The following is a 15,480-nucleotide window of genomic DNA, read 5'->3' on the forward strand; positions in this document are numbered from 1 at the left end:
ATAAGTCCTTCAATTTTGTAATTTTAATGACTTTTCCAAGCATTTCTAGTATCACTGACATAAATTTTATATAATCCTATCATAAAAATTAAAATCAAGGAAAAGCAGCAAGTCAAAAGGAAAAAAAAAATAATCAATGCAATTTTGAAAATTAAAACAACCACCAAAAGACAACCTGCAGTTTTATTTATTAATTTTCTCACTAGGATGATGGGGAAAAAAACCACAACGCAACAGCCACGTAAAATAGATGAGGAGTTAGAAGAGGTAAAACTCATACCCATAATAAATCCTGAGTGTGTCTAGAAGAAACTGCACACCATACTTCTTTCTGAAGAGTCTTCTGCTGTCTTTGATGATTGTAGAAAGATATTGTATATGCCCTACAATATAAAGTTTTCTATTAGAACCTAGATAAAGGTTTATGTCACGTGAAGAGTACTGTGTCTTTGCACAGTTGCCCAAGTCCACCAGCTCACCAATTCTGAAGGGGAAGTCCCCACTGTTCCAGATACTGAAGTCAAAAAGTAAGTGTTGATACATCTGTTGCAAAAGCTGCATGTTCTTTTCTACTGAGACTTGTTCTATCAACAACTGTACAGCCATCAGTACATTCACATCCATTAAGTTGCTTGGCACCTTTCAAAGTAACAACAAGTGTTAGCACTCAAAATATTGAATATCCTACTAAACTTCATTTTTTTAAATCAAATTCTGAGATTCTTTTATCTTCTACAGCAATGTCTGCTTCCATTGAAGCAATACAAGAAACAGTCTAGTTTGAATGATCATACAACACAGTATCTATAACAAAAAAGCAGAACATGAAAAAAAGACAAAACATGGTATTTCACTTTGCAGATTAAGACCAACTCCTCACATCTTTGTTTTCAGAAACATGAGTGTATTGGCTTTGCGTGGGAAGGTTTTGGTAGCAGTGGGGTTACAGGGGTGGCTTCTGTGAGAAGCTGCTGGAAGCTTCCCCTGTGTCCGACAGAGCCCATACCAGCCGGCTCTAAGACAGACCCGCCGCCGGCCAAGGCCGAGCCAATCAGCGATAGTGGTAGTCCCTCTGTGATAACATTTTTAAGAAGGAAAAAAGTTGGGACAGACGGAAAATGGCAGCCGGAGAGAGGAGTGAGAACATGTAAGAGAAACAACCCTGCGGACACCAAGGTCAGTGAAGAAGGAGGGGGAGGAGATGCTCCAGGCGCCGGAGCAGAGATTCCCCTGCAGCCCGTGGGGAAGCCCATGGTGAGGCAGGCTGTCCCCCTGCAGTCCATGGAGGTCCACGGTGGAGCAGATATCCACCTGCAGCCCGTGGAGGACCCCACGCCGGAGCAGGTGGGTTCCCAAAGGGGGCTGTGACCCCGTGGGAACCCCGCGCTGGAGCAGGCTCCTGGCAGGACCTGTGGATCTGTGGAGAGAGGAGCCCACGGAGCAGGTTTTCTGGCAGGACTTGTGACCCCATGGGGGACCCACGCTGGAGCAGTCTGTGCCTGAAGGACTGCACACCGTGGAAAGGACCCATGCTGGAGCAGTTCATGAAGAACTGCAGCCTGGGGGATGGACCCACGTTGGAGAAGTTCGTGGAGGACTGTCTCCTGTGGGTGGGACCCCACTCTGGAGCAGGGGAAGAGTGTGATGAGTCCTCCCCCTGAGGAGGATGAAGCGGCAGAAAATAACATGTGATGAACTGACCGTAAACCCCATCCCCGTCCCCCTGTGCCGCTGGGGGGTTGGTAGAGAAAAGCATGTACTAAAGAGACCTTTAAAGACCTTTGGCATCCTGGCCAAACTAAGAAAGTTTCAAAGTAATCAGGACCTTATCCACAACATTGATTACTAAAGGATGTTTCTCAAATTTGCTCACCTTCTGTAACAAGGCTCCTAGTGTGGCAACTCCATGGGAGTGAATGAGATTTTCTTGATTCACATGGTGTCTCTGAATGAAGTGTTTTATCATCAAGATAAAAGTTGCAACAATGTTCTTCTCCAGGCGCGCTTCTGCAAAACAGAACAAAAGCAGCAAAAGCCTCATGGTTTATTGTTGGACCACTGCATAGAAGTAGAGGGGAAGAAGTAAAATCAAGCGTCTGTATTCCTCACTGTTTCCTGAACTTCTCAACTCCTTTTCTGTTTGGTCCCTAGCTGTAGGCTGTCTTTAGATTTTTTTCCTGTGCAGAGTCATAATCATTCCATGCCTCTCCAGAATAAAATTGACCCCAGTCCTGACTTCAGTTGCTTCATCCATCTGGCTGTAGGTTACAGACAAACTTCTCAGTTACAATCTTTTATATATGCTGCAGTTATTCTTCCTCTGTAGTTGCAAATTGACACTTTCTAGCCATGATACCCAAAAAATTGAAAGAGAGAAAAAGATACTTGGTTTTTTTTTTCCACTTTACTCCACCATTCCATATTTGAAACAAAAAAAATGCTGTTTTCCCTTGGAAGGTCTGATTTCCCAGTGGTTTCCGTTAAGACCAAAGCTTATTCTCAATATTAGCACACTTTTTAAAAATCTAGTCTTAAAGCTTCCCTTCCTTTTTTTTCAAGTTTTAATACTAAAATCTGACTGTTTGTGGAAGAGGTAGCAGTCTGAATGTTTTCTTAAGAAAATAAAAGTTTGGGTAAAGGCTAAACAGTACTGTTCTGATGCTGCAAAGTCTTCATGTGGCTGACCCAGCACTCAAGTTGTAGAAAGCTCCTCCTATGTATATTAGCAGGCTTTGCATCAAACATAATTTCTTAAAATAATCAGAACAAACTTTTCAGAATAGAAATTTAACAACTGCATACTTTGACACTAATGTAATAGTAAATAATGAAAAGAAAAATAATGCTATTAAATGTAGCTATATTTGAAATATGTTACTAAGTCAATTTTAGATAGTGCTGAACTCCTGGTATTCGGTATCCACATCAGATATCTAGGAACAGCAAGAGAGCCTTTCAGCTTTACATAGGTAGTCCGGAAAAGCCAGCACATAATAAAACAGCTTTCTGTCACTCATAGGAAGACTAATAAAATCAAGCTGAAAAATTATTTCAGTTCAACTGTACTTTCCTACCTGATGCCTTTGTGGATGACAATACCACCCAGTCTTCCTCTACAGGAGTAACTAGTTCTGGAGGTAGAGTTTCCCCTTCAGACTTCTCAGGCATCTGTCCACCAAGAAAACTGATCTGCTCCAGCAATGGAAACAGCACATTTACTCCACCAATACAGTTGATCATATCCTAAATCAAGAGAAAAAAGGAAGAACATCACCACAAATAAAATCGCCTAAACTACGTAACATAAATTTACTCCAAATGCAAGGAACCTTATGTACTCACAAATTAATCAGGATATTTTACACACCACTTTGAAACTAGTTTAAAACACTGTGTTTAACAGAGCTGCCCAAATTTTAGACACAGCAATTACACACATGCCTCCCTCTCAGCTCTTGCTTTGAAAGTGCATTTTTACATTTCCTTCCTCCTCTCCTCACATAAACATGGGAAATTGAAGGATACAAATCTTAGAAAGAATCTTCTGCTAAATATAGTTGAAAAATGGGAAAAACATACTTTTCTGATTTCTAAGTTACTTGCAGCAAGCAGTAAGAAAAGATTATACACAACTGTGCCTTAATCATATTCCTACAAGATTTCAACTTCAGGCAATTAAAAAAATAATAAAATCTGATTTTTTTTAAAGTAACTTTACACATACCTCAATTCTAAGCCCTTTTTAAAATTCAAGTCTCCTAAGCCCCCTTTTTTCCCCCCTCCTCACAAGCAGTGATAGCATGAGACTTCAAACAATGCTTCTTGTGGTAAGGTATAACATATTCAAATCACAAGATTTCTAGAAGTGATTCACAATGCCACTTAGAAAATCAGGGTCTCGGCAAACTAGCCAGAAACACCTATTCAATTGCCCAGCTTAGCGCAATGAAAACTGTTGTGTAGTAAAATTTTAACAGCCAAAAAACCCAACATCCTGTAAGCCAGTCTAATAATGTGGGATATCACTCTTCCTTCCCAGTCAGAAATGTTGGGGAGAAGTGGAGAAAATGATCCTTTTCTTCTCCATCGTTTTCTACTTTTCCAATTGTTACTCTGCTCCATGTGCCTTTATGATGCCCCCTTTCCAGGCCAGGTAGATTTAACAAAAGGTGAATTTTAGTGAAATTATTATTATTATTATTATTAAGGTGAATTTAACAAAATTAAGAAAGTTTTTTAAATCTGCAAAATTTCTCTCATGGATGAAGATTTCTATGTTTGTTGAGCAAAACAAGAGGCACCACAGACCTGCAGTTTTTGGAAACAGAAATCAACTTAAAGTTGAAAAACAGAATTTGTCTGAACCACATGACCACAGTAACTGTAGCTCCTTCTAGACTGTACCTATCTCCTCATGAGCTCCTGATCAGCCCTTCTGTTTTTTCCTCACTCTAGTCCTCCTCAAGGGGGTGCTAAACCCCATCATGTTTGTTAAAGAACGATTCTCCTAAAACCTGTGCTCACAATACGCTTTCCCATAAATCTAGAGACATAAACACCCCTCACCCACCCTTCTTCCCACTACTCGCTGAAGAAAACAAATTGCAGTATTTTCAAACTATTCACATAATAGCAAAATTACCTAGCAAGTGTCTTAATTTTCTTAACATTAATCTCTACAAGTCAGCATATGCACAGTGTAGCTCCAACAATATTTCTTTATTAATTAGTTTGCTAGTACAGTTGCTTGTTCACTGGTCTTAAAAAAAAAAAGCAGCTCTTATTTATTTGTTTGTACATTTTTCTTCAAGACAAAAAAAGATGTTGCATTCTACTGACAAGTTTTCTACACTCAGACTTTGGATTTTATTTTTCCTCAAAGCTAAGAGCTCTTAAGCAAAGATTCTGCCTATAAAACAGAATTGGATTTACACTATTTAAATTTAAAAGAAATAAATCCTTATTTATGTCACTGTTTCTGGATCAAACTCTGATGCTGCAAATATTATCTCCTCATGCACAGAGCTAAGCCTGACTTTGATTTTTTTATATTAATATGTGTTAGTGATCAGGGAACAAATAAGCAGACAGGTACACAAGGATATTTATTAAGCTGGTGTGCATTTCATGGTTTCCTCCTCCTCTCCATGAACCACCAAGTAGAAGACCATTTGCTATTTTACACAGAAGACATCTAATGGACATAGAACTTGCCTAAATGGTATTCTGTTCTTGGAGCACCAAGAAAGTCTAAACCACTAACACTAAATCTTGTTGGCAGTGTTGAGTTCTAATTCTATAGTACAAAGTCAGATCTGAACTGTCAGTGGCATGAGACTAAAAAATAACTGATTAACCAGAAGGGCATAAGGATCCTGTATGTTGGTTAAGAAAACAAAACAAAAACCAAGATATAGGACAGTTTTGCTATAATAGAATGTTTGAGCAGGAGACTAGAAACAGGTTTAGCCAGAAAATGTTAAATTTTAAGCTCCAATATTAATAAAGCAGTAGCGCCGTGATTGTAACTGCTAGCAAAAGTTAAACAAAGATGATTTGCATAGCCTGTAAGAATCAGATATCCCAATGTATCCAACAATAAGGAAAAAATATTGGACAATTAGTGTATAGCAGAGACAGAGTAAGGTATAACACTTTAATGAATATTTGGTGTTTTCTTTGAAATGAGGCTTTTGGACTGTGAGATCATCTAGTCCTGCCAACCCCAAGCCAAAAGTAAATAAGATAACTAGAATAAGTTATCTCTTTAAAAAATGCTAGATTCTTGTAATATTTTAACTCCACACCTTGTTTTCTGCTGAAGTTAGTCTGCAATTCAATAATTTTTTTTCATATGACTAACACAACAGTCACAAGTTAACTTAACCCTACTAATCTTAATCTAATTCAGAGTTTAAGACTGCAAGAAAACCATGACAGAATCCCCTAGAGATGGTAAAATGCTTTCAATACACAACATGCATTGAACAGATTATGAAGAGTAGTCAGCTACCACAGAATATCTTAATGCACTATGACATTAAGAGCAGTAGTCCTTCTAAGTTCTGAATAAATGTAATGTAATATTACTCCAGCTACAGCGTTAACCTGTTAATTCTCATTACAAAAACATGCTGTACCTGCTAAATGTCATTTGCATTATGATAATAACTTCTGGCATTCCAAAAGTTAGGTGAACGTATACAACCACTGTCATATATACATCAGGTTCTGCTTCTTCAGTATGCATTTACCTTGATGTCCCAGTTCACTACTTTGTTTCCAGTTAGTCTTCCATGTAAAAGATTTGCAGACAGGTCAAGACAAATTGGGTTTCTGCAGGCCTGTTAAACAAATGAAGAGGCTACAATATCATTTAGGGAACAAGTTACAGATCCTTGAACACATAAGATTTCTGAATGATGCATAATACGTTTCAGGAAGTTAGTGCCACGGTGTTTATATTAAAGTATTTAAACAATTTGAAACCCCTGGAACATCACATATGTTATCTTAGATTTGACATTCACAATAGTACAAGATAATTCTGTCCTTTTGCCAAACAAGAAGAAAACCTACTATCTCTGCACAAGACTACAGTTTAAGAAAGCTCTCACTGCTCCTTATCTTCCCGTAATAACCACAGCGTAAAGATGGCACGCTCACCTGTTCTACGAAACAGCAATGGCAAAGCAAAAAAAAGACCATCTAGAACATATTCTGAAATTACTGTACACTGTGTAATCAAAGAGAAATTATGTCTTGTTTCATACCTTTGGTGTATAATGAAGCAGTACCTTGCTGGGGAGATCTGCTACTTCAGCCTCTTGAGACTTCCATGGAGTTAAACAATTTGGACCTATTAAAAAAATATTATATATAAAATTATATATTTGTAACATATATATTTAAAAGTCCACTGGATATTAATGCTGACCTTCTCAAATTTTATGCTACTACACCTTGTTGCAACAACAAACACCATACCTATTTGAGATATGCTTTGAAGTAGTCTCTATGACTTAAATCATTCATTCCATAGGGTCTGCTTAAAAAGAAATGCATTCTTGATAAAAAGCTAAACTATACAAAGAAGCATTTTTTTATACATTCAAACAGCCCCAATGTTTCTGTCTTTACAAATACCTCTCATATTTGTCACCAATCTCTCTGTCATCAAGCCCAAATGTCCAGAAAATGAGTAATCTTCAAGATAGTTTTGTTTAGTAATACAAAATACTTCCTTTCAATGATGGAAGTATTTTTATGCTAATCTCTAACAACCTCAAGTCACTATGGAACTTAATACTCTAGTACTTTAAACTGTAAGACATAGCTTATCAGAATATTTTTTTAAATGACCCCTTAATTATTAATTGATTCTTGTGGAAAAATCCTCAAGCATAAATCACTTTTAAGCAGCCTACCAAAACAAGGGCAATACTTTAAAGAGTCTCAACTGTAAACTCACATGTAGGCAAACAGCAGCAAAAATTAAGAACTTACAAGTGAAAACACTACCTAACATTTTGATTCTGGTAGGTCTGTACATATTATAAGTAGGTGAGCTTATGCAAACATAACATTTTAAATAAAATTTTCCACCTATCATTCCGTTTTAAGCTTATTTATTATAAGGCCCTCTCACTTAGGTCACCTCTGCATTCTTCTGGATTGTAACTTCTTCATTATGTGTCTGTGTACAGCAAAGCTCAGTGGGGTCTTGTCCATAACTCATCCCTTTTATTCCACTAAAACCAGTACAATCGCCACTTACCTGCTAAATATAATGCTTTCACCTGAGGAGGTTGCAGTGCTTCATGAAAGATGATAACTGATCCAAGTTGGCCCTCCAAAGATGTCGGACATCCCCATTCACTGTCCTGAGTCCCTGCTGAGATCATCTTGGTGATGAGCTCTGGTTTTCCAAGCATCCCACCCCAGCTCCCTGTAGAGAGAATGCCCCCAAGTGATGTCCGATGGGGCATAATAGGGGAGGAAAAAGGTGGATCTGGTATCTGAGATGGAGGAGGAGTTGTTGTTCTTTGACCAGCTGAACCAATGCAGCAAGAAGTAAAAGACTGGAGAGTCACACATAGAAGAAAGAAAACAGAACACATACTGTAAATGTAACCTCCTTTTTTCACAGTTTACAAAGTAAACCCGGAGACTATCTCTGGCAAACCTGAACTACATAAGTTAAACCAAGAGCAACAAGTTCTGGCGTGCCCTGGAAAAGAAGCAATCCAGCACAGCAGGACAAAAAAAAAGAGCATACACTTTCCACAGCTGTTGTGTGACCTCTGGCAGGAGCAGAGCCAGGAAGGTTAGTGCTCCAGACACCCTGGTAAACACTCCTCTTCTGGATTATATTCCAAAATACTAGCCCAGCATATCTGCTACTGTACACTTCTCGTATCAATTATTCCACTCAAATAGATGCTCTCATGGGAAGCTTACTTGCCCTACTTTTAGCTACGTTGGTATTTATAGTGCTTATTCTACAGATGGGCCAAAATCCAGAGTTTTATCTCACAATGGAAATTACATTTACTCTCATTTTTTAAGTGTTATACTGGTTTTACTACAACTGTCCAATTTAAGTGTTTGCTCAACATATTTAACAAATATCAAATTAGGACTTAGAAAAGAGGGAAGAATGTTCAGTACTGTAGCCCAGTTTAAAATGGATTTGTTCCACAAAAAGAATGGGCAACACTTACAAAGAAAACTAAACATGACATATACTCATTTTGATGGCTAGTGTGGTTTTTTAGGCTAAACGTGTACACACTCAAAATGGTTAGATTAACTGCTTGTAAACTGCTTATCCAGCTAACAAAGCAGGTATAAGATTAGCATACTAAGGGTATATACAGAAAATACAAGTTTAAAAGTTACTGTTGAAAGCAACAGGGAATATTCCTCATTGACTGCTGTCACACCAATCCTACTGGCAGAGCTGTGATTTATTATGATTTACTCAGAAATTATGTCAGTATGCTCAGGTAATTATTTTGAAGAAAACACTACAATCTAATCAAGGTAATCTGGGAGGGGTGGGGGTGGGTTTTGTTTTTTTTTTTTAAACTGCGATGACTAAACAACCATTAATTAATGGTTAGTTATACTCCAAATTGATACTCTGGACACTGTCCAAAGTTGAACAGAAGCTTATTAGCAATAGGCAAAGCTCTCTTAAACTCTTACACAATTTCCAAATTAAAAAAGCCAACTGTATTCTCATTGTTCTATGAGAGCTCATCACAACAGGGGTATGACTCAGAAAGTAAACTTACTTCATTCATGGCAGGGAATCGAAGTGGGGCAGAGACCTTCTGCTGTCCATTAACGTAGATGTACACAAGGCTCTGACCAAAGGGCCTCTTTCCAGGCATGTGAACAATAGTTACGTTGTGCTGATTAAGCAATATAACATAATTAAGTCATTATTAAAAAGCAGTGAAATGACTGTATGGAAATACTTAACTTCATCTCAACTAATCTGGTGAAGAAACCACTTAAGAAAATAAATCCAAAGCATCAATAAGAAGATAAGACCACCTATCAGCTGCTTCCATTTTAAGTAGTTCACATGTAAACAGGTTTTTGAAGGGAAAGAGATACAGCTCTCTCATGATAATGCACATCACTCCTTAAGTATGGGAATAGAAAAGAGTAAGGCAGAAACACAGGAGGCAGAAACACAGGAGCACATTTTATTCACTCACATAGCACCACAGCCACTTATGCTTGTTATAATTTAATATAAAAAAATCTGCACTTTAAAAAAAAAAAACCTAAGCACAATGCTGTAACCAGCTTATCAATTACAAATGCCTAATAATATAGGCATAATTTAGCTCAATCAACTACTAATCTACATGGAAATTGCTTGCATTAACTGAGATAAGATCTTTTCTTATGCAATTAATTATTTAAATATGATAAAATAGACCATTTGTAAAACAACGAAAAAAACCCCAAAACCAAAAAACTTTGACTTCTGAGCTAAAAGTACTATACTAAACAAAGTGTTTTTCAGTATCAGATCTTACCCAGAGAGAGTCAAAAAAACAATGGTCAGGCAGCATGACTGTTGCATATTCCCTCTTCGTGCAAACTGCAACCACCAATACCCCAGAGTATGTAATAAATGCTTCAAAACCCATACCACTTCCTGTAAAAAAGCTACAGAAAAAGACAACAAAACACGCAATCAAGGACTTACTTCATCAGAACCATTGGAAATCACCTAACAGTACATTCATTAAGGAGAGAACCAACTGAAGCCGTCTGTCGCTGGTCCATTATTTACTGCTTGACTGACTGTTACTCTTGTTCCAAAAAACCCAAGATGAACTGCCTCAAGGAAGGGACCCCAAGGCACAGGACATGCAGGCCAAAGGTGATCCACAAAGCTCTCAAAGCAGCTTGTAGCCAACCATCTTTTACATGAAAACATAACCTCGGTCCCAACAAGTAATGCTTCAGTTTGATCCACACAGCTTAAGCTGGTTCTGTTACAAAGTCCTGCCCGGTGCAGTCTCTGGAAGCTACAATATTGTAATAAAGAAGAGACTAGCCTGCAACCTGTGCTGTTTTCTATCAATTAAATTGTGTCTGTCAGCCCCTGGTAAAGCTGTCAATATTGCATGCAGATTCGTGACATTACTGTTACAGTTAGTAGTTAAGTTTTCTCCATTTCCCTTGTTTCACATCATAGTGTTGCATACAGAGATTTTATTTATTTTAAAGACCAAAACAGCACATGGAATGACTTGTCTAGAAAATGCAGAAAGTTCAATCTTTAATTTTATAGACAAATCTGCATTGGAACTGTTTGATGAGACAATAAGGGTCATCCATGATTTCTTTTATCCATGATAATCTATCAGCAAGAACCTTACCTTACTGCAAAATGTAAATGTAGTAATTCTTAGATATCTTATTTCACTCATATAATGAAGAAAATCAGCTGTAAGCAGCTATCTATAAATAAGCCCTGCAAGCACAGGTTTGCCTTGAGAAACCTTTCTTAAGCACTTCAGTACAAAAAATTTTATATAAAATTGTGAACTGCTACCAAAACCTGCTACACACCCTTAGGCACCATTAGTCCAAGTGGATGCATTAACTACTGTACTATCAAATATGCACATCTATCAATATAGAACAAAAATACACACAGAGAGCATGAATATTATAGACAACCTCAACTGTAAGACAGCTTACATCTATTGAACACTGTTAAACATAGCAGCTAGATCAAATTTTAATGATTATAATTCAATTGTGTGCTTAACATTTCAAGCTGAAACTGGAATTTTAAACGTTTCCTCTTTTTTGTATTAATTTCAATACACTACTGTTTCAGCTTCCCAGAACCAGAATAAGGTCTTCAGAATTGTACATAAAATGATAGAAAACCAGTCAGTTATTGGTATAATATCATCACATTGAAAACCAATCGCAGCTTTTTTACTTTGTAGTACAATTCGACCCCAGTTTTCTAGAACTACAGTCTACTTAAGATCTTTAGTGGGACACACTGACAAACTCTGGAAACAGCATTGTGGCAGTTCATCAGGTGGCACCCTTCATCAGGGCTGTGCTATACAAATACACGGGGTAGCTACAGAAATCCAGGGGGTCTCCACCTGCCACCATCGTTATTAATAAACAGAAGTAACACTCTAAGACACAGGGGTTTGGAAAATACTAATTCTGTTATGACTAGAATTGCATTCTTCAACATTTCCCCTGAAACTGCATTGCAGTAATATGGACTGAAGGGAGCAAGAGATGCTTTAACTACTATTCCCCCATTCTGCATTTTGTTTGCTGCTGAACGTTAGTACCCAGAAAGTTAAGTTATACCAAGAACCATCCATGTCAATGTCTAGTATTTAAGCAAATGAAGGTGTCCTTTTCATTGTGTTCTCATATAGAAAACAGATTTCATTACCCTTACAGAAAACAGTGGGAAGCCTGTTCAGTTTGGGGGTGGGGTTTGGGGGGGGTTGTTTTTTTTTTAGTGTTGCTTTGTTTGTTTAAGCTATGAACCTTAACACAATTTGGAGTTATGGACATTGAAACTGTAGACAGGAAAGCATTATAACTGAGAAACTACATGCTTATTTCTGTAACACAGCCTGGCTCTGGTGACAGATGAAATTGCTCCCTTTCACAAACTAAGCACTATATATTGCATTCTGTGAAGATAAGCAGAGTACCATATATCATAGGGTACCACATGCCGCAGGGAATAGATGACCTAGATTTGTGCTGTTGAAGTAGTTATAGTAACTGTACCTATAGAGTTGCTTCCTCTTGCCACTTTTGCTAGTCGTGCTAGGGTCCACCCGGTCCTGGTCAAGGCAGAGCCAAGCGTTGAAAGAAAATGCAGAACCTGGCCACTTATGAATTGATGGAACAGCAATTCCGGCCATGCTGTGGTACAAGTTGAAATACTGCAAGGCACTAGCCATGCCCTGCTTCCGGGCCATTGCTAGAATGGCTCGCATCACTGGAACAACGTAAGGGTGAGCTCGTTTTGGTTCATTAGTCCTCAGGAGCCGTATTAGTTGAAGCAGTTCTTCTGAGCCCATTGACTGGCTCCCCAAAGAGCCCAGAAGGGCAATCAGGTTCTCTGCACAAGTACAATGGAGCGCGGAATGGGAATTTAGTGTCTCAATGATACGGATAACCATGTTCGCATTGACACAAGTGGCACGACTCTGTCTGTTAATACAACAGATTCGCCTCAACCAATTTGAGATGAAAATCTGCAGGTCATGTGATTCTAGTTCTGGAAGCCACTGGATAAGCAGCAGTAAGGGCTGGACATTACTAATGCCTAGTATCCCAACAGCCATGTGGTCACCTTCAACAGCCTGAAAAACAGCAGAGAACTCAGACGTGAAATACAATAAAATAGGGCTAGAAGTACTGTTGAAAAGATGTAAGCATTCTAGCATTCAAAGCAAGCACATCTCACCATATTCATGAGTTCTTCCAGCAATTCCCGTGAGGGTTGACCCAGCGATTTTAGTACCTCATATATGTGTGCATAACCAATCCTCTCCTTGAAGACTTCCTGAGGATAAAAATCCCAGTCTCACTAACAAATAAAATGGACAAAAATAGCTCATCTACTGCAGCAGGTTCTAATTTAACACAATATTAGACACAAAATAATTAGAACGCAAGAATAATGTTTTGCAGGCTAGACATCTCTTTTTGATAATATGTCCATTGTGCTATCTCTAGCATGCTGCAGATGAGAGGGATCTCACTGCAGCATGCAGATAAACAAATAAAAGATCAAAGTTGTATTTTAATAATTACCTATAGAAGGTAATTGCTTTGGTACAATCAAAATGTTAATCCTATCACAAAATACTAATAGCTTCATTTTTTAATGCAAACAACAGCATGAAATTATTACACTGAGTATTATTACTCTAATAATAATTAGAGGTATTCAGATATTAATTTTTGAATGAAAGATTTTCCTACACCAGCTTGATTAAAAACCACCCATCCTAAACACTTCAAAAATTAGAAGAGTGTTCCAAGGAAGTTTTTAAAAAAAACTAATTGATTTTACATGAAGGAAAAAAAATAATCAAGCAGCAAAATCCAAACTGTAGCATCCATTTGTGGTTTAGTTAGTAAACAGCCAACACATCATACAGATGGATACTCTTCTCCCAGCTGTATTCTGCACTGAAATGAAGACTTACTTTTTTTTTTTTTTTTAAAGGATGAATCTGTCAGCAGAAGTGAGATGATTGCTTAGGTAAATAGGGAAAGAAAAAATACGTACGTTGCAGTGGAAGTACAATTGAAAACTTTACTGACCCTTTGTGAATCACAGCCAATCCCCACCTCCAACATACAACTCTTTCCAGGCTTTCCAGAGTCAGTAGAGAAATAAGCACTCTGAGTAATGCTCTGGAGGAGCATAACTGACCCTGCCATTTCCCACTCAGACTGTACTGCAAGTAGCAACCAAATCAGATGACTCCCACTCTTCCTTTAGCCTCCACTGTGCAGCCACATCCCCTTCCCTGTGCCAAGACTACAGAATCATTCAACCATGGGGTCAATCTAATGAACTCAGCAATCTAAGAATAAATACACTGTTTTTCTGTGGTCTTAGCTTCCAGTCAGGTTCACAAACTAGCCACAACCTATCCATTTATCAAACCACAAGAATAACTACAAAGGAAGGGCAGGGGAACAGCAAGACCACCATTTGGACAGCAATACCGCCCTGGGTTAGTTTAAAGACATGATAAAACTACAAGACAAACTCCTGCCTGAAAATTCTTACAAATATCCATTAATTCCACCCCACATATTCATGGGACAAGTAACAATGTACTTCCTTTACAAAGATTCCAACTGCCATTAACACTCTGATCTTCCAATTAATAGAAAGATGGCTCGGTGTCCAGCCATTAGACACGTATAAAGGGATGCTAATCAGCTACTCCTATCTGGCAGGAAAGCATGACTACAATCTGCTCATCTTCATTAGCAAGATTCATCAAGATACTGTGATAAAAAACACTAACTGGAAACAAGATCAAGAAGCATACTGCAAACAGACCTCTGCATATATACTGTTACCTTAGCAGCTGGAGACTTGTGCATTACTGCTGTGAGGGCTTGAATGGTTGATACTGCCAAGCAGTCTAGGTGTCCCTGAAACACCTGAAAGTAGCAGGTACACAAGTTATATACAAATGTGCAAGGACAGTTCAGCTCCAAAATCTATGCTGTGCCCTCCTGCCAGGAGGTAAACCAAGAGTTTGCTAACATGCGTCAAAAATCATCTCCCCACCAGTCAAGATTTCATAATCCCATGGCCTACAAGGAATTACATAACAGTAGACAACTAGCCACATACTTCAAGAGGAGAGAAGCATTCACAACACACATTGCACTTCAAATATTCTGATAGACAAACAGGTTTTCCTCATGCGTCTAATGGACAACCTCAAGAGGGAGGGAGGAAAACAAATTAGGAAACCTCTTGCAGTATATGTGTGTGTGCTGCTGGACAATCAAGCACCCGCAGTTCATATAAAGTGTTTTCTTTTCCATCCAAGTCCCTACAACACACACACACAAATAAATTGTAAGAGAGAAGTCACACCAGCACAGTAAGGTGGCTACCTCACCCATAGCCTCATCGCACTGATCAACATCTCTTTTTCCAATTTAAGTCGCCTTTTGAGTCGTTGGGTTTTTTTCCCTATAATTCTTGTTTATATTGATATTTCTATGGTGGTTTTAAGGACATAAGCATTAGAGCACTATTTCGTATCCATCAGTAAGCATAATTAGCAAAACTGTGCAAACAAACATACTCTGTTTTGTAATTTCTGAAATATTATATGCATATCGGACGTATTTTGAAAATGAAATGTCAAGAATCAGATGATGTTAGATGTGAAGAAACATTCA

General features: G+C 38.2%; 1 protein-coding gene across 11 annotated transcripts in view; it reads right to left on the reverse strand.

Moving 5' to 3' along the window:
• Positions 1-15,480, reverse strand: part of NBEAL1 (neurobeachin like 1) — a 93,860-nt gene that overhangs the window by 38,514 nt on the left and 39,866 nt on the right. For 10 of the 11 annotated variants that reach the window (XR_008235863.1, XM_052791267.1, XM_052791266.1 and 7 more), the window contains 12 exons: positions 14,641-14,724; positions 13,001-13,099; positions 12,316-12,896; positions 10,059-10,191; positions 9,300-9,419; positions 7,778-8,081; positions 6,774-6,859; positions 6,255-6,344; positions 3,075-3,243; positions 1,874-2,007; positions 480-639; positions 281-383 (listed from right to left, as the gene is read on the reverse strand). Coding sequence is in view for 10 of the 11 variants with exons in the window: in XM_052791267.1 (XP_052647227.1) it covers positions 281-383; positions 480-639; positions 1,874-2,007; positions 3,075-3,243; positions 6,255-6,344; positions 6,774-6,859; positions 7,778-8,081; positions 9,300-9,419; positions 10,059-10,191; positions 12,316-12,896; positions 13,001-13,099; positions 14,641-14,724 (2,063 nt within the window). In the remaining variant the exon portion in view is untranslated. The remainder of the gene's footprint in view (positions 1-280; positions 384-479; positions 640-1,873; positions 2,008-3,074; positions 3,244-6,254; positions 6,345-6,773; positions 6,860-7,777; positions 8,082-9,299; positions 9,420-10,058; positions 10,192-12,315; positions 12,897-13,000; positions 13,100-14,640; positions 14,725-15,480) is intronic. The other variant, XM_052791274.1, reaches the window with a different exon arrangement.

This window comes from Harpia harpyja, chromosome 7, assembly GCF_026419915.1.
Source record: "Harpia harpyja isolate bHarHar1 chromosome 7, bHarHar1 primary haplotype, whole genome shotgun sequence".
Classification (NCBI taxonomy): Eukaryota; Metazoa; Chordata; class Aves; order Accipitriformes; family Accipitridae; genus Harpia; species Harpia harpyja.